The 27,929-nt window shown below is 34.1% G+C and overlaps 1 protein-coding gene and 1 long non-coding RNA gene across 3 annotated transcripts; both read right to left on the minus strand.

Moving 5' to 3' along the window:
• Positions 1 to 1,085: 1,085 nt before the first annotated feature.
• pod1 (coronin) lies at positions 1,086 to 24,185 on the minus strand. 2 transcript variants are annotated; one of them, XM_089711131.1, is made up of 23 exons: positions 24,078 to 24,185; positions 23,381 to 23,749; positions 21,579 to 21,765; positions 21,163 to 21,366; positions 20,379 to 20,600; positions 19,528 to 19,655; positions 18,926 to 19,066; positions 17,675 to 18,160; positions 16,663 to 16,765; positions 16,147 to 16,257; positions 15,707 to 15,827; positions 15,042 to 15,140; positions 14,549 to 14,646; positions 14,012 to 14,125; positions 13,214 to 13,462; positions 12,402 to 12,661; positions 8,852 to 8,973; positions 6,823 to 6,961; positions 5,002 to 5,133; positions 4,328 to 4,402; positions 3,683 to 3,818; positions 3,249 to 3,361; positions 1,086 to 2,083 (listed from the first exon to the last, which is right to left on the minus strand). In XM_089711131.1, exons 2-23 carry the CDS (start codon positions 23,687 to 23,689, stop codon positions 1,991 to 1,993), a joined length of 3,642 nt encoding a protein of 1,213 aa, XP_089567257.1. In that variant the 5' UTR covers positions 23,690 to 23,749; positions 24,078 to 24,185; the 3' UTR covers positions 1,086 to 1,990. The 2 variants fall into 2 exon arrangements, with proteins under 2 accessions (XP_089567257.1, XP_089567258.1); XM_089711132.1 differs by lacking the exon at positions 17,675 to 18,160.
• Positions 10,072 to 11,967, minus strand: LOC149476756 (uncharacterized). The gene is made up of 3 exons (XR_016317756.1): positions 11,654 to 11,967; positions 11,104 to 11,240; positions 10,072 to 10,258 (listed from the first exon to the last, which is right to left on the minus strand). It is a non-coding gene; the product is annotated as an uncharacterized LOC149476756 (long non-coding RNA).
• Positions 24,186 to 27,929: the final 3,744 nt, after the last annotated feature.

Genomic DNA, 27,929 nt, shown 5'->3' on the forward strand with positions numbered 1-27,929 from the left:
TGAAATCCGTAAAAAAAATATAAAATATCTAAATATGTAATACTCTAACTAAAATTCATTGAAGTACTCGAGAAATATCAAATACAAGAAAATGTTATAATCAAGCATATTTATAAAAAAGTGCACATTGGTGATGTTATATGCAATGTTATAAGAAGAATTAATAGACACAGAAAGAAGTTCTTATTGGAAAAATCTTATAAACTTAATCCATGGTCCGTACTTTAAAAAATGCAGTGATAAATGCATTTTAATGTAAATGCTTTTGTCTCTAATAACCTTTCTCTTTCCCTCTTTAATAATCCGACGTCATGAGGAGTGTGACAAAACATTATTTGATATCAAAACCTTATTTCATAAAAACTACTGTATAATGCCCTCTCATATCCTTTAAAACAAAAGAAAGAGACATGTATATTTGATAATAAAGGAATAGATCTCAATAGAATTTAAATTACGTATGCTTACGTAATAGTATGAATATTGAAGTAAAAAAAACAAGCAATACTTATTGCAGCTCTTCCTATGTTAGAAAAAATGCAATATACATTTTGGATTATTCCATCTTGTATTTGCAATGTGTTTGATAAAAACACGATGATTATAATCGTCAATTATTATTTAAATTTTCATATGAAAATTTCTGTCAATTCAGTGTTTCTAAAAAGTTGTCCAGCAACTTCATTTGTCAAAAGTTGTTAAAGTTAATATTTCATAATAAAGCCTCCTATACGAAATCTAAACTATTGGAATTTTACAAGGTAGTTCTGTCGCATGATTCTACATTCAAATGAAAGAGACAGCATGCGATATATTTATTCCATACTCGGATGGGTATTTTACACAGAATTAAAAAAAGAGTAGTCTTAAGGCATACTCAGTCACTTTTGATTCAAGGGTGTAATCTTCTTCTTATATATAAAAATGAATCGCAAAATGTGTTGGTAAGCGCATAACTCGAGAACGGCTGAACCGATTTCGATAATTCTTTTTTTATTATATTCCTTGAAGTACGAGGATGGTTCTTATGTAGAGAAAACGAAAATATTATGTACCACGGGCGAAGCCGGGGCGGACCGCTAGTATCTTAATATGTGCTGTATTTTTCACTCTTATTTTTGATAATAAATGAAACCGTATTGAATAGATTATGATAAAAATGAGTTAATTGTCGTATATTTGAAGCCTTACTCAAGCCTTACACAAACCTTACTCAACCTTCACTCTAATCAAGCATTATTGGACGTTTCAAGTCTACAACCATTCAAGGGAATTAGATATGTCATTATTAAATTTTCAAATACTTTAAAATACCAGGATTTTTTATTTATACGCATAATTTTCGTATTTATTCTTATCATAGATGTCCCATATATTGAAATAAGGCGATTAAAAATTGTACATAGAAGTACGTTAAAAAGCAAATTTACGTTAAAACTCCAATAAGCAATATTATAATTACCGTTTATCGCTTCGTAATATTATTTAGTTTTACCAAATGTTGGATTTCCTTTTTTATTTGATTATTTTTCCAATTATATCATCAATCCAGTGAAAAATCTTGTTGTCTTGATACAGTAAACATTTATAGCTAAACTGTATGTTTAATCAAAACTTGTTAATTTCTCAGTATTATTGCAAATATTTATGAGTGAAAAGCAATACCAAGTGTGTACCTTAAACGAAAGGTTACAAATGCATCTTTGCTCACGTCAGATTTCTATTCATGTCTTTAAACTGCAAAAATGTATAATTTACGTGAATTAAAATAGATTATCATAAATAAAAATGTCGAATTGCATTCAAAATATACGAAGAACATGTCAATAATTACAAAGATCCAGCAATATTGCGTAAACAAACTCAAAAAATCCACATCAAACTATTGATTACGTCATATAATTATCATATGGATACTTGAAATAGTCGAATAAACGCGTTTTAAACCGGTTAAAACGCGGTAATTATCCCAATATAGGGTGTACATCCTTCACTGGTCCCACTCGGCTTCGTCGACGCCCTCCATGCTGTCCTGTTCTAGCTTCAAATTCATTGTCACCTTGGCGCTCATGGATTTCATTATCTGTAAAAAAAAATTAAAAACAACATTACTAAGAGGAATTCCCTTACTAAAACTGTAAACTTTCGTACTGATTTCATAAATTTTTCTCTTGAATCTTAAATGACAATGCCCACCTTCCATACATTTGAAAACCTGATAAAGAAAGTTTATGTATAGACCGCAAGTATAGCAGGAATACTGCGTGCTTGATTAGGGAATAATTCCCTGTTTTCACTTTTACCAGTTAAACGCCAGGAATTTTAAAAAATACGAATTACTACTTTGTAGGTTAGGAATTGTCGCGGGCAAATTATCAACACAAATAGCTATGGAAATATGTAGGCAGTACATATGTACCAAGTAGGTATTTAAAAGTTAATTAATTATATCATTCTACCTATTAATTCTACCTATTAACGAGACGCAAACGCAAAACGAAAGAGACTGCGCCGATTCGAATATGACAGGCGGCTGTCAAACGTCAAAACAATCCGTTTCACTCTATCATCATCATAATTAAACGTAAACTGATAATGTTCGTATTATTTTTTACTTGACTTTAATAAATGTTCATAATATTTTACTATTTAGGTAAAAGAATTAAGTACTTAAAATATAACAAACAGTAATAAAACTAGTTAAAATAGTAAAAGTCAGTCTCCAGTCGTCACTCGCCAGCAAGTAAAACGGAACGTAGCAACTCTACAGATAACGTTCAAAAACCATAATTTCATTTTTTAAGAAGTTTGTACGAGTTTAGAAAAATAACAAAAATCTTTTTTTCCTACGTCTCTGATAAAAAAATGATAAGCGTAATGAGTTCACAATAAAATAAGCTAAATTTTAAGATTTGTTTCATTTCTATACATGTTCAGGTGAAAAATGGGCATTGTTCTTTTTAAATGAATATTTTAAGTGAAACTTCTTTAGCACGTTGATAGGTAAATTTCAAGGTCGCATCATGGCCCTACCGTCACGTCATGAACTAAGGCAACGATTTTTGTATCTTTGAATCTTGCCAAAGAAGTTTCACTTCTGACACGTGTGCTCGGCACACACGCTCTTTTTTTACTTTGTTGGATTCGTCCCCATCTAGATTAGGATAATAACTGTCAAAATTTTATAAAAACTAATTTCCAGCCATTGCGACAAGCTTTTAAACTATTTACTATTAAAAAACACTCACACTATCCTGTTTCTCCTTGGGGTCCATCGGCACGTGCGACTTGATGAGGTCGGGTTTGGGTTTCTGCGCCGGCTTTTCCTTTGCCGCATTAGCGGGCGCCGTGTGCGCTGACACTAGGATGAAAATAAATTATTTACAAACATAATATTCATATTTTTAACTACTTTTTAAGTTACGAAAATCGATCAATATTTTGTCTGTCTGTCAATAGGTTACTTACATCAAAATTAAAAATATCATATTGTGAATGAAATGATGATTGAATAATATTTTACCAATTAATCGATAATCTGTCAATAAAAGAGCAGAACAGACGGTCTCATCGCTACAACAGCGACCTCTTCAAATCAACCTGGACAAGGAGATGCAGCGCATAATAATTGATAAAAACGACGACGACGATGATAGTTATTACACATAATATGTTTACTCACACGGCTCCATTCCCGGCGGCTGCAGGCTCACAAGGCGGGGGGACAGGGGCTTGTTGTTCAGCCAGTCGGCCGCGCTCTGCCAGCCCTCCCACGTCACGTGCGTGGGGGGGAATAGGTCGTCTTGGAACAACTCGCTCTGTACGACATAATGCGTATTGAGAATGTTTAAAGAAAAACACTATGCGCATTTGAAAAACACTCGCTTTTCTATGCGTTGAAATAATGTGACATGACAATATTATGCTTAAATAGAAAAAGCACTGCATACATAACACTGTTCTTTAGTAAAGAGTAAGCTCTTGTATTCCCTACATTGAAATATTAATAAAATGAACTATGTAGTTATAAACTGACGACTGTTTTCAAAGTTACAAATACATAAATTTACATTCGCGTGTTCTTTCACCCACTTACTTGTTATAGGCCATCCACACGTCTGCCGAACAACGTGACAAACAACGAACACATAGGGACAGCGCCATACAGAGAAGTGAGAAGGAAATAAGTACATCTCTTTTCTTCGTATAGTGCTGTCCCTATGTGTTCGTTGTGTGTCACGTTGTTCGGCAGACGTGTGGATGGCCTATTACAAATATGTTTTACAATATGTAATATTAACCAGAAATAACGTAAAACTGATCTCACCTTAATCCTAGGCACTGTGAATGACAGAGGTTCCACATTCCCGTTTGTCAATCTGAGAGCTCTCGCAAACTCTACCTGCATGAAAAAAAATGACTGCGTCAATAATATACTCTTTTAAATTTAAATACAAGATTGAAATTGATATTTTTGGTTTTATGGCATTCAAACGTTATCAATACATATTGGAAAGAGGGGACTCTTTGATCAAACTATAGATTTTGTAGGACAAATATTTTAAAGTGAAACTTTTATTACATCGTCTCAAACTGTTTGGTCTGTGTAGCGCATGTCGCGTGTATCGCGGCTGCCGAGTAGGTATACCTACTCGGCAGCCGACCGTCACGCGACATGCGCTACACAAAGCAGTGTTCGGAACCGTTCGAACAGTTTCAATTTTACCGTGGTTTCATAAAACCACACATTTTTTTATATTACATTCATGCTTTTCAATAAAACAATCTGTTTAAAGTATACATCAATTCGCAGAGTATCCGAGCGGCAAATAAAGCTATTGCATAATGCATAGTATGCCTTCAAGCCACACCTCCGTGCCCGTCGGAGTGGGGAGCGTGAGGCTTTTTCGTAACGGAATTTCTGGATTCGGTCCCCACGCTCAAGGCCCGCGATAGAAGCTATGCAATAGCTTAATAAATAAATGTTAGATGTAGAATGACCTTGTCGACGGCCAGCATGTGCTTGTGCAGGAAGGCGATGCCCTGGTGCAGCGAGTGCGCGCGGTGGTGCGACAGCGCGCACAGGTACGGCGCCTCCGACGTCACCTCGTAGCAGTAGATCGTCGAGTCGCCCTGTATCATTGAGCTATTATTATTTACTAGCTTCCGCCCACGACTTTGTAAATGCATCCCAGTTTTTCCCCGTTCCCGCAAGAATTTCGGGAAATCCTTTCTTAACGGATGCCTACGTCCTAACATCTACCTGCATGCCAAATTTCAGCCCGATACGTCCAGTGGTTTGGGCTGTGCGTTGATAGATCACTATATCAGTCACCTTTGAGTTTTATATATACATATATAGATTACTAGAGAGGGCACCACGAACAAAATCTGTGCGATAAGCGCGGCAGCGGGGGGCGGCTAGTGAGTCATACACTTTGTAGATAATCTGCCTCTTATTACTTATAAATTAAAACCAATCAATGTAAAAAAAAAATATTGTTTATCTTATTATGGGCTGATTTTTCAATCCTTGGTTAAAGCTTATTCATCGAATAATTTATAAAACTACCATTTTAAAAACGTATTCTAATTGTCCGCATTTGACAGTTTACATGACATTTTAATATTATCGTGTAATACTTTATTGGATGGATAAATTTTATCCAAGCATTGAAAAATCGGCCCTAAAAAAAATATGAATAAACTTATCAAATAAAACCAATCAATGTAACAAAAAAAATTGAGTTTGAGACGCTTGACTCTAACTCGTGTTAAAAATAGTGTAGTACCGATGTCCTCTCTAGTACGTAGTACATGTAACTCAATGCCCTGTATACCATATAATATGGACATTAAAAATAGTATTTGAAATTTAATTTACTTTATTTTATAATGAGTGTAGATTTAAAAAATAATTTGGAAAATCCAAAAGTGCACGCCTCATAATTTTTTTTTAATAAATATTTATTAATTATTATTTTTGTTTATTTAATAACAATTAAACCACATCGAATCAGACCCTGAAAAATGAAAGGGTTCTATTCCTGAGCATACTCAAGCGTAAGAGAAAAAAAAAGACTCGATTAGTAAAGTATTTCGGTCGCTATCGTGTTAACAAGAAAAAGGATCCGCACATACAGACACACGGACGTCCAAGACAGAACTTTTTTAAACTGTTTTTTAACTAGTTTAAATAACAAAAATGACATCAAAAATATCATGAACGTTAAAAATAGTGTTTTTTCTTAATATGTGTGTGTATGTATTATCTTACAAGTGCAATGTATGATACATAAAGACATTTTAAGTTTGAAAAATCAGATGTTTTGCGCGAAGTGACAGTAGTACCCACCTCAACGCTTCGCTTACGAGGCGTGCAATAGTATTTGGAAATTAACGACTAATGGAATATAATCGCGATTTATTCATTAAATTATTAACCCGACGTTATGACACTTTACAGCGAGCGAAATCATTCATTCAGTCTGAACGACTGATAACTTTAATTTGTAAATTCTCGCGTAAAATCGAACAACACTATACTGAAAATTTTATGTATAAACTGGCTTTAAAATCTTTAGTTATCTGCGGGTTGTAGTGACCGCTTAAAGCCACCACGACCATTACGACCATATCTTTCCCACACAGGAATAACTGCTATAAGATGTCACTGTAATGCCTCTGTTGCAAAAACATGTAATAATATTACTTTTCAGAGCATACGAAATTGCGCGAATTGACTATAAAAGGTATATAATACACCTCGTTCTCAATTTTTTTCATCACAATATCATTATATTTTCTATATTTATTACTCACCCGTCCAGTCAAGAAGAGTGTGCCCGAGTCGTGATCAATATGTGTGAGCAGGATAGCAGGAGACACATCTAGCGACACCGTACACACCGGCGCCGTGAGCGAATCCGCGCGGTACAGTAGTATTTGCCGCTCGGATACTCTGCGAATAAATGTGTTTTTTAAACAAATTGTTTTATTGAAAAGCATGAATGTAATATAAAAATTTTGGCTGGCTTAATAGCTAAATTGGGCAAACGCTACATACAATTATTACTTGAAATATGCGTATGTTATGAACGGAGTATAAAGAAATTGAAAATTAAATTTAAAAATGCCGAGTTCTTTCGGTACAATATTATAATCATTGGTTTAGATGTATATGATAGGGTGGAGTGTCTGAGAGAAATGATTGTACCTAAGATAAATATACACCATACGTGTGCGTATACGTGTAGGCATGGACGTATAAAAAAAGACGGACGCCGTATTACGAACAAACAACGTGAAGCCACCGTAGTAAGCTAGCGATCGTGTAAAGACAATGAACACGCACACACTCTCACCATAGTAAGCTAGTCGGCCGCCATTACGTCGTGAACTACCGACTGATTAACTGGGTCACTGTTTCACAAAAAATATTTATTAAAATGCCGTCTTGCGTGGTTAAATGGTGTCGCAACAGTACAATTTTAAATAACAAAACACAAGGGATTACATTCCACAGGGAAGAAAGTTATTTCTTTTATGTTTTAATGACAAAATTATTACGGCAAAATTCATAGAAAAAAATACAGCCGCCATTGTCATCAGGACAGCTGTTGCCATGGCAACATGGCACACACACATGGATGTGTCGCCGCCATTACTAGGCTTCACTCAATGTTTAGGCGATACTCCGTCCGTCTTTTTTTATACGTCCATGCGTGTACGTGTTTGTGTTCATGTACGTGTTTGTGTACGTGTACGTGTAGGTGTACGTGTAGGTGTACGTGTAGGTATACGTGTACGTGTACGTGTACGTATATGTGTTCGTGTACGTGTACGTATACGTGTACGTGTACGTGTACGTGTACGTATACGTGTACGTGTACGTGTATGTGTAAGTGTACATGTACGTGTAAGTGTACGTGTTTGTGTTCGTGTACGGGTTTGTGTTCGTGTACGTGTTCGTGTACGTGTTTGTGTACGTGTACGTGTTTGTGTACGTGTACGTGTTTGTGTACGTGTACGTGTTTGTGTACGTGAACGTGTTTGTGTACGTGTACGTGTTTGTGTACGTGTACGCGTAGGTATACGTGTAGGTGTACGTGTACGTGGACGTGTACGTGGACGTGTACGTGTACGTGTTTGTGTACGTATACCTGTTCGTGTACGTATACGTGTTCGTGCACGTGTACGTGTTTGCGTACGTGTACGTGTTCGTGTACGTGTTTGTGTACGTGTACGTATACCTGTTCGTGTACGTATACGTGTACGTATACCTGTTCGTGTACGTATACGTGTTCGTGTACGTATTCGTGTACGTATTCGTGTACGTGTACGTGTACGTGTTTGTGTTCGTGTACGTGTTCGTGTACGTGTTCGTGTACGTGTACGTGTACGTGTTTGTTACGTGTGCGTATACCTGTTCGTGTACGTATACGTATTCGTGTAATGTGTTCGTGTTTGTGTTTGTGTTCGTGTACGTGCACGTGTACGTGTTTGTGTACGTGTACGTGTACGTGTACGTGTACGTGTACGTGTACGTGTACGTGTACGTGTACGTGTACGTGTACGTGTACGTGTACGTGTACGTGTAAATATACGTGTACGTGTACGTGTACGTGTTTGTGTTCGTGTTCGTGTACGTGTACGTGTTTGTGTACGTGTACGTGTATGTGTACGTGTACGTATACCTGTTCGTGTACGTATACGTGTACGTATACCTGTTCGTGTACGTATACGTGTTCGTGTACGTGTTTGTGTACGTGTACGTGTGCGTGTGCGTGTGTCTCTATCTTTGTGTATTCGTATCAGTGTGTTATGACATTGTATGTGTGTATATGCATACCTATCAAACCCAGTGACCACGAGGTGAGTGTCACCGAGTGCCCACACGATACGCGCGCCTCTACTGCCGAGTACTCCGCCGCCGCTGCGAATCGGCTCTGATGATACACGCGGGTTGTATACCTGAAAATATAACAGTGTTATTATACTTGTTTTTTTAAGCTATTGCATAGCTTCTATCGCGGGCCTTGAGCGCGGGGACTGTATCCAGAAATTGCGTAACGAAAAACCTCACGCTCCCCACTCCGACAGGCGCGGAGGTGTGGCTTGAAGGCATAGCATGCAATAGCTTTACCGCGGCAGTCCTCGAGTGCCACATGTCTTTTTATTTTATTATTTATGCTTTGTGCCTGACACGTCGTTTGCGAGAACTTTATTGAGGTGTGAATATGGAGGAATGAAATATTAAGTAAGTGTTTCTTAAATGATATCGAAACATTTATGTATTCAATAAGTCTCCTTCTAGTACTTTTGAAACGTCATAACATATTTTTAACATTTACCACCGATTCGGAAAGCATTATCTATGGAGAAGAACCGGGAAGAAACATTTTACCGTTAAAAAATTAAACTTATAAAATCCTGTAATATTCTTAAGACGAAATACAATCATGCTTGTGCACCTTTTGGGCTACGCCCCCTGGGTGGAGCATAAGAGCGCGCGGGACGCTTCACAAAAATCCCCTCGCCACGCCACACAACTGAATAGATGACGGAAACATACGGAACTAACGGAGGTTCAATGAACTTTACTTATATTCTTATATTCGCGCGGTTAAAGCTGAGTAAAGCGATCCGGCAACGTCTTTTCGTTGCCGGGCCCATCGAACTAGAAAAATCGACCTTTGTTCCTTTGCACGAAGGTCGATTTTTAATTGGTACTAATCTGATTACAAAAACTGAGCTTGCGACTAAATTATTTTATGATGTAATTACATACATATTTGTTATTGTTAGAATTGTCGCTACCTACGTTACTAGCTTATTTTCAAATCTTTGTAAACAAATTTTATAGTTTTTTGACATGGGGACTTTACGTACAATATGATAATAAAAATACATAAAAGAATTTACGTTTACGTTTACGTCTATTTACGTTTGTTTTTTTTTTACATTATTATCGGTTTTAAAAGATTAAAAAAAAACGGGTTTTTGTTTTTATATCATATTTATTGAAAAAAAAAAATAAAAACAATAATAGACAAAAAATATTATTTACAATTTTGATTATTTTTGAATAAATATATCTGACATTTTGATATACTTAACATCAGATATTTTCGAATGCTGGTTTTGTTACCATTTTATTGTTCCAATGTTTATCTTCTTGATACGACTTCTTCTCCTTGTTCCGTAAATAAATATGTCTCTTGCCCGTTACTTTGAGCTATCCTTGTACATTGAGGTGCTGAAACAACCATAATAAGTTATAATAGGAGAAAAATTAATTGATAATACCTCTTATAATACCACGATTATTATAAAGATACTGTCATCAAAACTAGAAAAAATTGCACAGCTGTGTACGTTCCTTTGTCGCTTTATTATCCTAGCCCGTAATAAACTCGATTGTCGGCGTCATACATAGCAAACTTTCTGAGAAAATCGTTCTTTTGTTTGCAAAATTTTACGGTTGACCGCAATTATTATAACAAGTGCTTTTATAAAAAATAGTAAAAAATTTCGCAGCTGTGTCTGTTCGTTTATCGCTCTATTGTCCTAGCTCGTAAAAAAGTCGTTTGTCGGCTTAGTTACCTACATACTTCATAGTTACATAACTACAAATTTTTCAAATATTTTTATATAAAATTTATAAGTAATTATGCTTATGCATAATATGCAAATAGTATTCATAAAAACAAATAAAAAAATTACTCATACATACATTCATTCGAATTGATATATGTATAAATAAATATCCTTTATCTAATCTAATCCTGTCTAGATCTAATCCTTGTCTTGGGATTGCTCACATGTGTATAGAATTGTAAGTAGATCAGCAATAAGCCTAAAATAGCATGATATCTAATAAGTAAAAAAATTACAATTACCGGTGCAGTGAAAGACCTCAGACAGTAGTTATAATACAATAAAAAAAAAACAAAAAAGTTATACGCAATAGGGTTGAAATAAAAATTGTTTCTGATCTCACTGGTAATTACCTACCCGTCAGTGATAACTTACACTAGTCTGAAATATTCCACTATCTTCAATCTTATGACTTATAAATAAATGACATAAGAATAAACTTACACAAAAAAAGTACTATGTGAAACTGTCTGAAGATCCATATCACTTTCTGGTAATCATGGTTGGTCTAAAAGACCAACGTGTCTTTATTGCGTCCTGGCTTGCAAGCTGCACATCGGATTTTTCGTGGTCGCGCTTCGCTATTAGAAATAAACATACATACACAAATCAGTAGTATATTTATTGGAAAATGAAATCTCAAAAAACAACTAAAAAATTACCTATTTATACCAATAATAAAATTATAAATAAAAATAAAGACAGAGTGCATAAAATTATAAAATCTTGATTTGTGCGTTGCTAAATTCAGACTTTGTAAACATATATGTACTAATACAAAAATCATAAATAGGTAATGAAATCTCAAAATATGACTAAAATAATATTACTTATTACAAATAAAAATAACTATCAGATTTTCATTTATGCGTTTCTCAATTTAGACTTGTAAACATATATCTAGTAATCAAAATATTTGAAGTTGAAATCTTTACACTTGTAGCGACCTAAAGACATAATAAATATAAATAAGCATGATAAACATTAAACTTACCTATTTAGATTCAATAACTGTAGTTTCTTCATCTGCCTTCGCAACATTTTATTCCTAATGTTCTCACCATCAATGTTTTGGCCACCAAAATTCACCATGTTTATGAAAAACTTTAGTAACACTAACACTAAATCACGTAAGCGAGTAGACAACGGCACCGCGCGAAAAAGTTGTACAGGACTGCTCTCTAAGACGCGTTGGCGTCGACTAACAGGAGGCGGAACGGCGGAAGCGACCGGCCTGCGCGCAATTTTTTGATCATAGTTTATAAATATATTTTTTTTAAATTACTGATGTATTAATTGAAAAATCTAATCCCGTGCGTCCCTCAATAATTGAATGGAAGTGGATATGGATAAAGTTTCATTGATATTACTTTACTATTGTCCAAATGAAATTGATTCACCGTTTAATTTTTGGGCAACTTCACAACGTTTTTCTATCGAGGCAAATTTTGTCAATCGTGTTTCGGTTTCCAAACGTCACTAAACAAACTCTTCAATTAAATAAATCGATAAATAAAAAAAATCTAATTCAAAGTTTTTGAAGAAAAAAATTCATTCTCCGTGCGCTCGAAACGTCTGTTTTGGGTCTCATTTCGCCTTAAATTTCAACGCAATAATTTTATCGATTTTACAAACTGAAGTTTTGTATATTATACAAGTGACGCTAGTGCTAATTCTATAAATTTCAAACAAACAAAACCTCGATTTACATAAACTTCGTCGCTCACATTTTACAAACTCACCCTAATCAGTCCATCCTTGCACACTGTAGCCAGATACTCCCCGTACAGGGACCAATCGAGCGCGAATATCTGGTCCGTGTGGCCCGTGAGCGTGACCTCCGCGGTCGGGACCTCCTTGGCCAGGTCCCACAGCTTGACCGTGAGGTCGTGGGCCGCGGTCGTGAGCAGGTCCGAAGCGGTCGGGTGGAAACGTATTATGTAGATCTTGTCCGGGTGCGCTGAGAATGTGCGGTTCGGCTCGTTCGTTGATTCTGTTAGGCCTGTAGGAGTTAAAGTTTGCTTTAGTGTTTGAATTGTTGACGATAGAACATTTTTATAGTTTCAACCGTTTGTTTACTTGATAAAATATAAGTTATTTCCTCTATATCAATATATAAAAATATTAATTACATACATCATTAAATACACATAAAACTAACCTTTTAGTTCTACTATTGTTTTACGTCTATAAAACAACAGTGGAACTAACGCTTCAATTATAATTTTCTTTTTTATGTATAATAATAATAATTTTTCGCAAAAATCAACAACAGTCAAAGAGAAACAGATAGTAACATATTATTATAGTTTTGTCAGAAACTGTGATGCCAAAATATCTTTTGTAAAATATGATTTAATACATTTTTAAGCTATTGCATAGCTTCTATCGCGGGCCTTGAGCGTGGGGACCGAATCCAAACCTCACGCTCCCCACTCCGACGGGCGCGGATGTGTGGCTTGAAGGCATAGCATGCAATAGCTTTACCGCGGCAGTCCCCGAGTGACACACGTCTTTTTTATTTTCCTTTCATATACAATCTGTATCCACTCACCGCCTTCCGGTATGATCCACTCCCTCACCGCCCCATCATCACAAGCAACTAGCAGCCTATCAACTCGGAACGGATCAAAGGCGAAGTCCTGCAAGGGCGCGGGGTGCAACAACGCGTGGGGGTGCAACCCCGCGGGGTGCGCGGGGGCTGCGCGGGCCGCGGGGGAAGCCCCGACGGGTAATTCAATGACCGCTACCCGCCCGCCCCCGCCCACCGTGTTGATTGGCACGGCGCAGCGCACGCCGTTCGCTGTGGACCGTAGTGTGTGGGGTTAGAGTCTATATTTCAGTGGCAATTAGCGCAGTGGACTGTATTACAAGATATTCAGGTGCATGTTCGATTGTATTTTAAAGAAGTCGCAAAGCAGTACATGCCGTTCGCTGTGGACCGTAGTGTATGGATTTAAGGTGTAAATTTGAATGTACTTTATAGGTGTCTTTGAATGTTTATATGAGAGTAGCAATTGGTGCACTAAGATGCAGTGGGCTCACTGTGTGAACGTAAATGAATAGGTATACATAAACAATAGAAAAGCGCACTGCACACCATTCGCTGTCAATCATATTTCGAGTGGTTTAATTTTATATTCGAATGACAGTTTATAGAGAACTGCACACCACACGCACACATAAAACTAAACATTATATTCAAATGAAAATAATTATCAATGCAATATTGCAAAGAAATTACTAAAATTATTTTCCTTTCCCCTTAAAATAATATAATTTTAAAACTAATTTACTATTCCATGATATACTTTTAGATGTGATAATAACTGTATGGTAATATGGTACTTACCACAGAAACCGTGGCATTCTCCGGAAATCTGTCGACTGATGTTCTTGATATTCTCAATGTGCGTCGACTTGTGACCCGGCGTGCCCTTCAAGTGGCGGAACTTTGATACTTTTCCTGATGAAAGATAAACATTTATTTAATTTAGCAATTAAACACTGTTAGACGGAGTTTAAAACAGCCACGCACCATGTAAAATGTTTGAAAATAAAACGCTAAATTACAAGAAAAACTCGCTTAAAATCGAATACAAGAAAAAACTATTCGTTTAATTACTATCATGCTTATATGTATAAGACATTCAATAATTTAGGCTTAGAAGTTATAATAAATACAATAGTAGCAGTATATAGTAGTTTAAATATTTAAAATATAATGCCTAATTTCTTAAATCATTCAAAGACATATAAAAACTTTATTTTTTACTGAATAACATTGAAATAATTCTAAGACAATAAAAATAAAAACGGTTTATTTATAACAAAAATACATTTAAATAGTGTAAAGTGAAACTAAATTAAATTATCATAAAATACATACCAAAAACAGTAGAAGTACGTTTGGTGGTCACATTTGGCACGGACGAGCGTTTCTCCTCTCTGTCGGGACTCTTGCGCGATTTTAACGAGTCTCTGCGTCTAAAAAATCATATAACATTTATGCATATTATGGCTATGTAAGTATGTGTTTGTGTTATAATTATTATATTATACATTTTTTGTACGCAACTTGAACAAGCGAAATTTTTTAATTTCAAATGTTTTTGATCACGAGACAAGGTGGAACAATATACTGAAACAACAATATTCTTTTTTTATTTTGAGATCCTCAATTTACAAACTATCACGTTCGATTTTTTTATGAAAATAAATACAATTCTTTTAGTTTTCATAATCAAATACCTGTTTATTTTTATTCCTAAACTACCCACACAAAAGTGGGACTTTATTGATATTTTTTCAAAGGAAAAACAATTTGAAGAAAAAAAAATGAGAACCTCCTTCTTTTTTTTGAAGTCGGTTAATAAAAATACCTTAGTGGTGCGGGTGAAGGCGGGGCTTCAGTATCAGGCGCGGCGCTCACTGAACGCACTTCGTACGCGCGGCGACGATCCGCTATCGACTTCACACCGCTATAACAATACACTTACATGTTATTTTATACCACTTTTTCTATTCGAGCGCTATAATAAATTATGCACAGTAAAAAATACATACATTCATTATTTAAACATATGTTTTTATTATTCTATCTCTATTAATTTGTGCACATTGTAACGTAAAACGGACACTAGGTAAACACATTATTATGGAAGAAATGTTTTCAATAGAATGTACAGTGTAAGTTTGAAAAGCCACAATATTCTATTTAATTATTATAGTATCATTTTCGAACGACAATTATTTGAGGTACTTGGCAAAAATCACTTAAGTTAACGCCGACCGATTATACTTTAGCACACAATATTCTGAAGTGTGAAAATAATATTATGTATTATTTTCAAACAATGCGCATTGATTCAATACTTAATACTCTACTCTACAATACGGAATTGTACTTTAGTACACAATATTCACAAACTTGTGTATTTAAAAGTGTGCATAATATATTTAGCGTGTAAATTTATACAAAAACTTAACTTATTTAAAAAAATACCATTTATTCAATATTTTCACAACAAGTATGTGGAATACTCACTCAGTAGTTTCGAACATTTTCCTCCTATCTGCTGTACTGGGTGTTTTGGGAATGTACCCAGAATCTGAACTATTAACTTCCTCCTCTACACTCGTATCCGACTTGCCGTTCGTGTACTCTTCTGAAATTATATTGGTATGTTAGACAAGAATAAAGGTAAAAATTAAATATATGAGTATTCAGTGAAACAGTTCCAAAAACCAAGGAGATAAAAGAACGACAGACAAATCTAGACATTAAAAAATATATTTCTTGTATTTTGATAGATACAAGGAGTAAATGATCAACAATCCTTTAAAAATTATTTATTATAAGATTTATTCATTATATTATTAACCCGACGTTTCACCCACTTGAGTGAAAGACTTTCAATTTATAAATACTCGAGTACAATAAAACACAAGAAAATAATTTATTACTTAAAATAAGTGAATTCTCACCTTTAGGAGCAACCTCTACATCGCTAGTGGGAGATAAAGATTTTTCTTTTTCTTCATCTTTAGATAATGGCGCTGACGTCACTGGCGTCGATCCCGACACGGGCGATGTTGCTGCAATTTATAGTTTATTTTAAGATGTTTATTTTCATTAGTGATGTGTAATTTATTAAAAAAACTGAATTTCATTCTTTAGCACTCTCATAGACGATCGATTTCATAGAAGAGAGAACATACCACCACGTCAATGCTTAATTTGATTCAAGCTATAGAAAGAACATGCTGTTAAAATACTTTTAAATATTAATGTATGAAATTATTTTGTAAAATACAGAAAATTAATCAAGTTTCAGGTGAAAACTTGCGGTCACCCAAAAACTACTGCATCTCAAGTTTAGCATACACATAATATATTATATCCCAAAAAATATACGCTATTTTTACCATACATGCTGCAGTAAATAATAAGGGTTCCGTTTTTGCCATTTTGGCTACGGAACCCTAAAAAACTACATTTACCATCACTCTTGACTCCCGGCACGGCGGGAACTGAAAAAACTTTATCGAAGGAGAACTCTTCGCTGCCGGCGGACGCGGAAAATGGCTTCGGACCTAAACGTGGCTGAAATGTTTCCAAATATTATACTTACTTAATATGCAGTATTTTTTCTCTTAGTATAAATTAAATCATACGATATTTATTGTTTAAATATATTATGTACTTAAATTTTCTTATTTTTTAAATAACAGGCACTTTTCCGGCACACAATTTTAAAAAATTAATAAAAGTGCCTGTTACTGATTTAAATCTAACACACAGTATAATAATTCTAAATACATCAGTACATCTACAAGCTTAAAAAACTATATACCTAGCAAAAAAAATAAAACGCCGTGTCTATTTTATTAAAACGCATAAATAACACAAACACAAACTCTTATACATTAAAATACGTGCAGATATACGCAACATAAATGTGTTATTACCAGACAAATGTGGTGTAGCGGAACATTATAAAATTTTCAAATAAACATTTCTTCTTTGATATTTAGTTTTATAGCATTCAAATGCTTTATAAATGAGAATTCTCAGCATATCTTTTTGTTTAATTTTGAGAAATGTACAAGAAGCTTAAGATACCAAAACTTTTCTCGACACAAAAATATTTTATAATAAAAAATATTTTTGAGTCATGTTCGGTTCTAATGCGAGTTAAATACAACATCAAAATCAAAAAGAACGCATAACACGCAACAGGAACGGAAAACATTTAACCCAACATTCCAATAATAACAAAAATTTAAAACAATAAAAAAAAAATCATAAAAAAAGACGTGTGTCACTCGGGGACTGCCGCGGTAAAGCTATTGCATGCTATGCCTTCAAGCCACACCTCCGCGCCCGTCCCCGTGGGGAGCGTGAGGTTTTTTCGTTACGGAATTTCTGGATTCGGTCCCCGCGCTCAAGGCCCGCGATAGAAGCTATGCAATAGCTTAAAATAAAAATAACACACACATTCCACTCGAATACCTTATATCCCGACACAGGCATAGCAGTGGTCCTGGGCTTAGGTTTAGGAGCCTCTACATCATCACTCGCAGACCCTGCTTCCGAAATAGAAGACCTAGGCAACGGCTTTGGAACCTGAATACCGTTGATCAAACTATTACTCCTAGACAATGTTTCGCTAGAATCCGAGTCCGTTTTTTCCAAACTCTGCGCTTTTTCCATTTCATAATCTTTCTTCTCGTCACACCCATTATCCGTTATTTTTTTGTGGAAGCCATTTTCTTTCGATTCCTTAGGTTCCACTTTCTGTTTCTCCATGCCTTTAATGATATCTTTGACGTTTATGAAATCGATTCTATCCTCTTCTTTCTCTGGTGTTTGTATAGTCTGTGGTTTAGGTGCTGACTTCACTTCTGTCGTGGATGTGACAATTTTAGTGTCACCTTTCTTAGGAACCGGCATAGCTAGTATGTTCTTGACGAGCTCTTCCAAATTCCCGCGGTGTACCTATAAGAATTTATTACATGTACTCATAAGCTTCAATCTGTCGCAATGTGCATGCAGACAGCACTTAAATAAAAAAGCAGATAATGTAGAAGCTTAAAAAATAAAAATAAACAAAAAAATTAAAAACATTACTTACTGAACTAAAACACCCAAAATAAACCACTAACTACGGGACACTACGAAATAAAAACGAAAACTAAAAAGCGCACACCAAAAAATATCACCACTGAAAATCACACAAATCCAAAAAAAAATTGAACCCTGTAAATAGCTATTTATTTTTTATTATTTAAAAATTTGCAACCGTAACTCATTGCGAATTCGTGTAAATAAGAAAATTACTTTTGTTAGTTGGGAAACATTTAAAGTTAAAAAAATGTTAGTCTAATGTAAAACCAATTATTTCAATACACAGTCCCTAAAACATTACTTCAATTTTACACATATTTCCCCTGCTTATTACTAACCATAAAGTTAGTAACGGATAGATTCAATGACAATGAATTTTTTACTTCCAAAAAAAATTTTCTATCACTTACCCAAATTAGTTCTATTCTATCCTCAATTATTACCCCAAAAACACTACCAAATCCGACCATTGTATATGTATACCTTTAAAGAATTATTACAATTCTACCCTCAATTATTACCCCAAAAACACTACCAAATCCGACCATTTTATCTGCATACCTTCAAAGAATTATTAGAATTCTACCCTCAATTATTACCCCAGAAACAACTACCAAATCCGACCATTTTACATACCTGTGTAGAATTATTGGCATCAGGATGTAAGGATATATTTGGCACGGGATAGTCTTGTTTATCGAGCCACATGGGTGCACTGAGGTAAGTAACTGCGCCGGTTGTATCGGGGTATAGGTCCGCGTGGTAGTCGCGGTAGCTCTGTAAATGTAATGTTTTTGAAGAAACTACTGTAAACAATCAGAAAACTGTAAACAATCAGAAAATCGTAGTCCATTGCATTGTATATAGTATTGATTTGTGATTTTTTTTTTTCATAGAACAGAATGAATATACAAATTGAGAAAATGTTATGTTTTTTACTCCATCACGCAAAACCTACATAACGGTTTGTAGATAAATTTGGCAACTGTTTTATAAACCAGATGAAAGCTATCTTATAAAATAATTATTTTTTATTAACACTTAAATTCAAAAAGATATACAATCAGTCAATCATCTCCATTGAGCACAGAATATACTATTTTCTTTTCTCTGTATTATAGCATTGAATACTATTTTATAATTATTTTAAAAATCAATAGAAGAACATAATTTCCAAAACAATGGACTTTTTATCAGAAAACCTAGTTAAAACAAAGATAATATTCTTTAAAACTAACCTTCCTCGGCACTTGATACATGATGGGCACAACAGATGAGCCAGCTAGCTGCAGCACGCGGTTCACTTCGCCCTCCATAACACGGAGTGCCCTTTTGGGCACAAGACAAGCGCCCTTCGTTTGTTCACCTGGTGGAGATTTATTTTCATTTATTGATGTGAAACTTCTTTAGTCACGTTGAGAGTCAAATTTCAAGGTCGCATCATGGCGATACCGTCACGTTATGGAGTAAGGCGACGATTTTGAATCGATCTTTGAATCTTGCCAAAGAAGTTTCATTTCGGACGTGTACTCGGCACTCAAGCTCTTTTTTACATGTAGGTATTACTATGAATATATTTTGTAATACAACGGTCACAAGCCGTTTATGGATATTATTAGAACAATATATTCATTATAAATATATATCAAAGTAATTCAATTAATTCCATCATAATCGGTGAATCGGTTTTTATAAACACGAAAGTAACTTCGTCTTAAAGCGAATATTAATTTAATATAAACATAGATGAAGCATTTCACTTAGAAGACTTCCGTAACGAAAGTAAAACATAAAGAATGAATGGATAACTACAACAGTACAAAGCGCTAACGAGCGACACCGCGGGCAGAATAACTAATACGAAAAATAGTTAATAGTCTTAGTTGAATATGGAACTTGTATGATAAATTAGCAAATAATGTATCAAGAGTAAATAATAAAATGTATACATTTGTAATAATTCCATATTTATTAGAGTTGGCTATTTTTTTCATCAATCGTATATTTGCAAGAAAATTTTAAAAACAAGAGTATTAATAATTAGTGAAATACGCTAAACTTCAAACATATAGAAATAATAATTACTCACCAGAATGCCGTAATCCCTCAATCAAGTACGGTTCCTTATCAGTCAATTCCATATACAATATCGTTGTATCACCCTTCCCAGCTAGGAACAGCATATTGGTGTCTGGATCGAACAAGGGCATCAACACTCCGGTGGAACAGTCTAGTTCTAATGTCTTCTGCGTTTGGGACAAGTTGCGTATATCACGAATCATTATTTGACGGAGACGCGCTGAATCGAAACCTGTAAGAGAGGATACGGTTTATATTTCTATTTTGAAATCATATTGTGGAGAATGGAAGGTGGAATTCCTCAAAAAAGGGAGTATCCTCGACCAGTCTACTCGACTGGCCGGCCGTTAAGATGTCGGAAAGTTGTATATGTGCTCTGTAGCGAAAACATTTCGCTTGCGCGATTCAGAGCGAGGTGTCGCTACAGTACAATTTATTCAAAGATTATATTCTTCATTGAGTTTACAGGTATCAATTGTGAATGTGTTTCACTTTTCTAAATGTTAATATTACAAATACAATAACAGCGAGCATACCCGTAAAATACGCATTTTTTCGTCGCATTGCGGAAATATACCATGCCTATACTTTTATCGAAAAAAAGATAAATCAAATAAAACAAAAGGCGTAATAATAATTTATCAATTAGTTTGTATCTGTCGCAATACAAGTTCCTTTTATTTTGCATGACCATGAACTTACTACTTCTTGAATTTTTTTCTACATTAAATATGAAATTTAAGCAATTTAAAACAAAGCAGGTAATTGATTAAATAGAAAAGAAAAAAGCTCACCAGTAGTAAGAATCCTATCCGTATCGCCAAGCCACACAAGCCTACTATCCTTGATATTCTGATGGCTGTTCGCTACATTGAGCACGGGCGAGTCCACTCGCGGGTCTAACACTCGCACCTTCTTGTCTTTACATGAAGTGGCTACTAGCTTGCCGTCCTTCTTCCATGATGTTGATTGTATCACTTCCGTGTGGTCTCTGTTTACTGTTAACAAATTTTTACTTATATGGTTTGAATGTATAAGAAAATCATTTCACATTCACATTAATTATAATACTAAGATCCTTTATTAGGTTGTATTGAAAGACTCACAAACTGTATTAGAAAAAACTAACAATTGAAACAGCTTTTGCAATAGTCCTAACTTTCGCGTCTATCATACTGGTATATGAAACAAAATAGCAAAATAAACCTACCAAAAGCCTCCTTCTGTTTCGTCAAGTCCCAGAGAGCAAGTTCATGTCCCGAGGCAACATGAATCAAACCATCGGCAACAGGATGGAATCCAACATTCTCCACTCTTCTCTGTTTCTGGGACAGAGTACATTCAGGTGTCGAGAGAGACTCCTTGAGGCCCTCAGGTGGAATGTGCCATACTTTTACCTGTAGATTATAGTTTGTGTAAATATTAAGTAGTTTAGAACTTATGACAAGCTCACAGTTATATCAACAAAGTGTGTGAATAAATAGAACATACAATAAGTTCACAGTTATTTTAAAATCAAATAGGCCAAATCCATGCCACAGAATACTTAATACATAGTAGCTTACGCTACAATGAATTTCAGCACTGAATTTGTGTATTGATACACAAATTAAGTGCTCATGTCATTGCTCTCAAAAAAATTCAAATTAAACAGATCTCATATATGAAATAAATATACATATATTGTTTCAACTTTACAGTATCTTTTCTATTTTAAATAGTCAACCATTTGTGTTCAACTTATTGGCAGCAATTAATTACTTATCTAAATAAAACTAAATACTGATGTATTGTGTTTACATGTTTAATATTATTAAATAATTGGATTATTCAATCAATGTTTAAACAAATCATCAAATGAGTATTTCATTGCAAGTACTTTCTCTATCTTATCTATTCCACAAAAATAGAACTGAGTATATTTCCATTGAAAACGAGATTACTGTAAAAGTTATGATAAAAAATGTTGGTCCTATTCCTTCATAGCATTAAATTTTAAAACTGTTGTATGCATTTGTAGGCTTTATTCATAACAAGCAGGACAAGTTGTATTGTTTCGACAAGTAAAGTAAACAATACACATTACTGCTTAAACAAATATTGTCTTTGATACTTATTGATATGGAAAAATTATTTAAAACCTTATTAAAATAGAAAGACTATATCAAAATAGAATCTTATAAAGTTACTAATAATACATTGTTTTGGCGCACATCACATAATATATTGGAAAACACAGTGTTATTCAACATTTTTAATTTTTATTTATCAATACACTTATATATCTCATTATATTTAATATACATATATTTAATCATTTAAAAAAATTTAAGTTAATATTGAAAACAGGATGTGATTGCTTATGACAGAATATGCTATACAGTAAAAAAAAAATATTATAAGAATCCATAGATGAATAAAATAAAATCAACATCTGTTTGTAACATATTCAATAACAAAATGTTACCAAGTTTCTTTGTCTAAGAACACTGAATGATTTGATTACTAATTACTATCAGAGATCATTAAAAAATCTCAAACAACAAAGTTTAGCGGCACTCAAAGCTATTAGAAAGGTGAAAACACTTTCAATGCTTCAGTCCACATATAGGTTAACGAAAATTGAACCAAATACAATTACTATGTACCGATTTGTAGCTCAATCTAAACATTGTTTATGATAGACATTTAGATAAATAGAACACTTATTAGAATCAGTCTGATCAAAGGTAGAAGGTATAATTGAAGGGCCATTAAATTGTCTTTGTGATTAAATATAAATAATAATAGTGACAGTATAGAAAAAATATACAATTTAATGAGTCCAATCAAGTCAAAAGTTATTTATTTCACTGAGTTTTTATCAAAGTTTGATAATTGGTAATGATGAAATAATTTATACTAGTATGGTTTGAATTGAATGGAAAGGAAAAATGCAACCAAAATATTTTTTTTACAATACTAACCATTCAGCACTTTAACTATTTGTAAAAGTATGACTTTAAAACTCACCAATGAATCCTGTGACCCAGTGAGCAGCAGGCCGTCATGGAACGGCGAAAAATCCATATCAGTAATAGTGTCAGAGTGAGCATGCAACAATGGCATGGTCTTGCTCTTCCTGCCGCAGTCATCCAGAGGCAGAACAGCCATACTGGAGCCTACATGCTCCCAGTTAAACGCCATGAACGCTGCCGACGCACATATATTGTTCCCATACGTCTGATACGAACCCACACATATATCCCTGATACATGCCTCGGGCTTCGGCACGATAGGCGCTGCATTTTTATACTTAGAGGCTTTAAAACGCCAAGCCATTTTGAGCCAATAAAATGTTTCAGTCTTTAATTTGGAATGTTACAGCCTTAGGCGGTGTACCTAAAAAATAAAAACATTAAAGACAAAGGTAAAATTTTAATAAAGCGCATATGATTAATAAATTGTAGTAAATAATAAAGAATACTGACAAATGTTATTAGTCTACTTATTACCGGTCTCTTCTTATGGAAATCTTCACGAGAGAAAGATTTTATACACTCTTAATAATTTATATGCACTTTGTTTTGGTTTTGAATAAGTTGGCCGGGTTGCGACCGGATATGAAAAGATTTAAGCAAAACTCGTAAACAGTACTCAGGCAATAAATAACTGTACCAGTACATTAATTTATTAGTAAGGAAGTTAATGAGAAATACAATTAACTCACCTCTACGTTTAAAATATCAATTAGAAAACAAATTTCTGGTAGACACTCCCCCTAAACGTCGGCCATTTCAATTGTAGCGACATTTAGTGCAGATCGATAATAAAATTCCTGTCAATGTGTCAATGCAGTACGATTCCACTCGTATGCAGTACAATATAATCGATTTAAAATCGAATGATGAAATTAAGATTTTATATCTTTTAAATTATTTTATTTTATTCATCTATTACATACTTAAATATTATTTTACGCACGTTACATAGCACATTTTTAATTTTTAGCAATTGAGCTAATTTTGTTATTAAAGTGAAACTTTTATTACATCGTCTCAAACGTTTTGGTCTGTGTAGCGCATGTCGCGTGTATCGCGGCTGCCGAGTAGGTATACCTACTCGGCAGCCGACCGTCACGCGACATGCGCTACACAAAGCAGTGTTCGGAACCGTTCGAACAGTTTCACTTTTACCGTGGTTTCATAAAACCACACACCATTTTTTTATTGTGTAGGTATTTTCAGGTATTTTAACAATAAAACTTACAAAATCCATTAACCATTTCATTTTAATGACAAAAAGTCTGGTATTTTAATACGAATAACGACTTAATTTTAATTTATATGTATCCAACCGAATTATCTTACTTAAATAAATAATTATTAATGGAAGTTATTCTACACCACCTTGATAAAGTAATCCCAGAGAAACATAATCGCATCTCAATATCGATGAGGGTAAAAATCGATACAGTGTTGAGTCTTATTTGTAATCGATGCAGCATACAACCCTATGTTCTTAGTTTGTAAATAAAGGTGTATATACACTTAGCACTTCTTAATATGGAATATTATGCATGATTTTGTTATCCGATATAAGGGAGAAAAATTTTGCAGCCAAAAAGTAATAATCCAAGAGCCCACGACGGCCAGACTTTCCTTTTTTTCGGAAAGTTGAAAGTTTCTCTGTATATGTCTCCTATACAGATAAGAACGACCAGTGACTATCAAGTTTGGGTTGTGGTTATTTTGGTAGGAAACAGGTGGTAAAGGTGTATAAAATAGTACCTAACTTTCATTATAGTTTAAAAGCTAAATTTTATATATTTGTTACTTGGGGACCTATTCTAAACGATAGCACAGTAAACAGCTGAGGCTAATTACAGTAGTGCAATTACCTATAAAACGTTAGAAGCGACGAACAAACATACGTCCTACTCGTATTTAAGGAGTTTATTAGGTACTGTTCGTATTGTATTTACTGGGGCAATGTGGCAAGCGATAAGAGGGCGAAAGGTATTTCAACTGTAAACAATTATATTATTATTATTGGTCATGGGTATAAAATATAGCAAAAAGTTGAAATACCTTTCGCCTTATTTTCTTATAATCCTAGTTTTGTTAACAACCCTATTACGTCTATTTAACGGATATTAGATATTGCAATATATGTAATTAATAATTAATGCATATTTCGCACCTACGGATTTAAAATTTTGTTTTATTCAGTAAAAAAGCGTAAGATAAAATCACGTATTAGTATGTAAAAGAATAAACATGATCCCATTGTAATCAACCTTATTTTATTATATCATTGTTAACTATAATCAAAATGATAATATTACTATTTATATAATAAATTTATTAAAAAATTACATTGTGGTTTTATTTTTTGTTAAGGCCCCCTTGTCCCGAAAGTTTAGGCATTATAAGCACTGATACGGCTCGCGCCCGCGTTGCGCAAGAGCCGGCGCGGTGAACTCCGGTGACCTATGGAGGCGGGCGAGCACGCTACAGTATAAATAAATTAGTAATTTGATTTTATTAGCTATCCTAGGAATGTTGATAAATAAATTAACTTCTTATCCTATACTATTAAACGATCAATATTTGCATATTTATATATTTGTTTGGATATTTTAGATGGGCCCTGGAGGGAAAGTCCTTAATTTTTTAAAAGAAATAGAACTGCATTCAAAGATTTTCTAAAAATTCACTTGCTTCGACCGGGAATCGAACTAGCTATAAAATAAATAACTAAACTACTTCTTTAAAATTTCTATAAAAAAGAAACGCCTAAGAAAGAAAATATGTGCATTAAATTAATATTATTAATTAATGACCAATGAAACTATTTTCTTTCCTTCATATTAATGAATCAATTTTATCTTCGAAGGGAGCTGCGGCTGGTGTCCCCCAAGTCCCAACACAGTAAAATTCTTGAAAAGGCCTCTGCGTGTTGGATCCGTGTCCCCACGTAAGCCTTCCAAAGGTCCGGGTACCGTCCTTCTGGTGGTACCCGAGTATTATGGAACCGAGAAACATAATATAATAATTTATATATTATTTTACTAGCTGTGCCGCGCGGATATAATATAGCCTATAACCTTCCTCGATAAATGGGAAATATAACACCGAAAGAATTTTTCAAATCGGACCAGTAGTTCCTGAGATTAGCCCGTTCAAACAAACAAACTCTTCAGCTTTATAATATTAGTACAGATAAAGATTATGTAGTTATGTACTAATAATAGAGAAAGATTGAAATATTAAGGTTTTAAAATCACTCTACCACAGAATATATTATAATAGTACCATGGATTATGTGCAAGTTCTAAAAACCAGATAAGTATGAAAGAAAAGACACATTAAAGTGATATCCTTTATTAATTGCGAGTATTACAATAATTCAATTTCTTTGGTGATGTTTACTTTCTATTATAAATGACACAAATTATAATAATAATTATTACATCAGATCTGTTAGGAATTACAAAAAAAAATCATGCTTTAGGTAGTGTAGACATCACATGGTCAAAAATTAATTTAAACACAATGTATAAAAATAAAAAAAGAAGTAAATTATTTGAACAAATGTAAATTTGGTTTACGTTTATACAATTAAAACAATATTAATTTTAAATAAAAAAAAATAATAATGTAAAAGTTTTTTGAATTTGTGATTGAATAAAGTATTGTTATTATTAATAATTATTGTTGATTATTATTTTTTTTATAAAACATTATCAGTTCTTCGGTCACCTCAAAAATAGCACACATATAGGAAGTGAAATTAAGAAATAAATAAAATATGCAAACGTATCACTTAAAATATTTACAAATAACAATAAGCGTCAATGAATAAATGTTAAAGAACAATTTACAACAAACATTAATAAAGACCAACCAACCAAGCGCCATTGCACGAAGTAGAACCATCATAAAATAATATCCGATTTATCAAAAACCTATACCTAAGATGGTATTGATAACATCGTTCATATTAACATTATCATGGGCATATACCTATAGAGATAGGAGGGAGGGAAAGATTGCGGTAACTTCAAACCGTGATCCAAATGTAGCGCTGAGTGCAATGTGCAAGTGATTTATTGAGGTACTGCATACAATTAATCAGGTACAGTTAGATTCAAACTTAATGGCGGTTCGGAAGTTAGGTGCAGGTGCGAGTGCGGGTGCGCACAGCCCCCCTAGTCAAGTGGCTTTCTGTTAGCGTAGCGTTCAATAGAGTATTGAACGCTACGCTTCCCTTAACGTCCCGCTCATACCTAAAACTGTTTTATGCGCATCGGATCGTACGATGTTCCGAGCCGCCATTAAGTTTGAATCGTACTGTACCTTACTTTTAACTTCTGCGCAGTTTTGGGCCAGTACTTTCTTACATACACAACTACACAAGTTGTACACTCAACTAATCGTAATATAAAACCACCGTTACATTATTTGTATATAATTATTTAAATATAGGTTTTTGATAAAAACAGAATTAAATGCTATTACCTAACATTATATTAGTTATAGAAGTCTTTAAAACAACACCAAGCAAAGTTATTGAACAC

Source organism: Colias philodice, chromosome 26, assembly GCF_061535455.1.
Source record: "Colias philodice isolate Cphi_HAF_F1 chromosome 26, ilColPhil1 Martin Lab GWU primary, whole genome shotgun sequence".
NCBI classification, from domain to species: domain Eukaryota; kingdom Metazoa; phylum Arthropoda; class Insecta; order Lepidoptera; family Pieridae; genus Colias; species Colias philodice.

Excerpts from the sequence above, each read along its gene's own strand:
- pod1 (XM_089711131.1), bottom strand. The coding sequence starts at position 23,689 with ATGGCTTGGCGTTTTAAAGCCTCTAAGTATAAAAATGCAGCGCCTATC. Across the intron at positions 20,601-21,162 it reads GGATAGGATTCTTACTACTG|GTTTCGATTCAGCGCGTCTC; the intron begins GTGAGCTTTTTT and ends CCTCTCTTACAG. Across the intron at positions 3,819-4,327 it reads TCACAGTGCCTAGGATTAAG|AGCGAGTTGTTCCAAGACGA; the intron begins GTGAGATCAGTT and ends TATGTCGTACAG.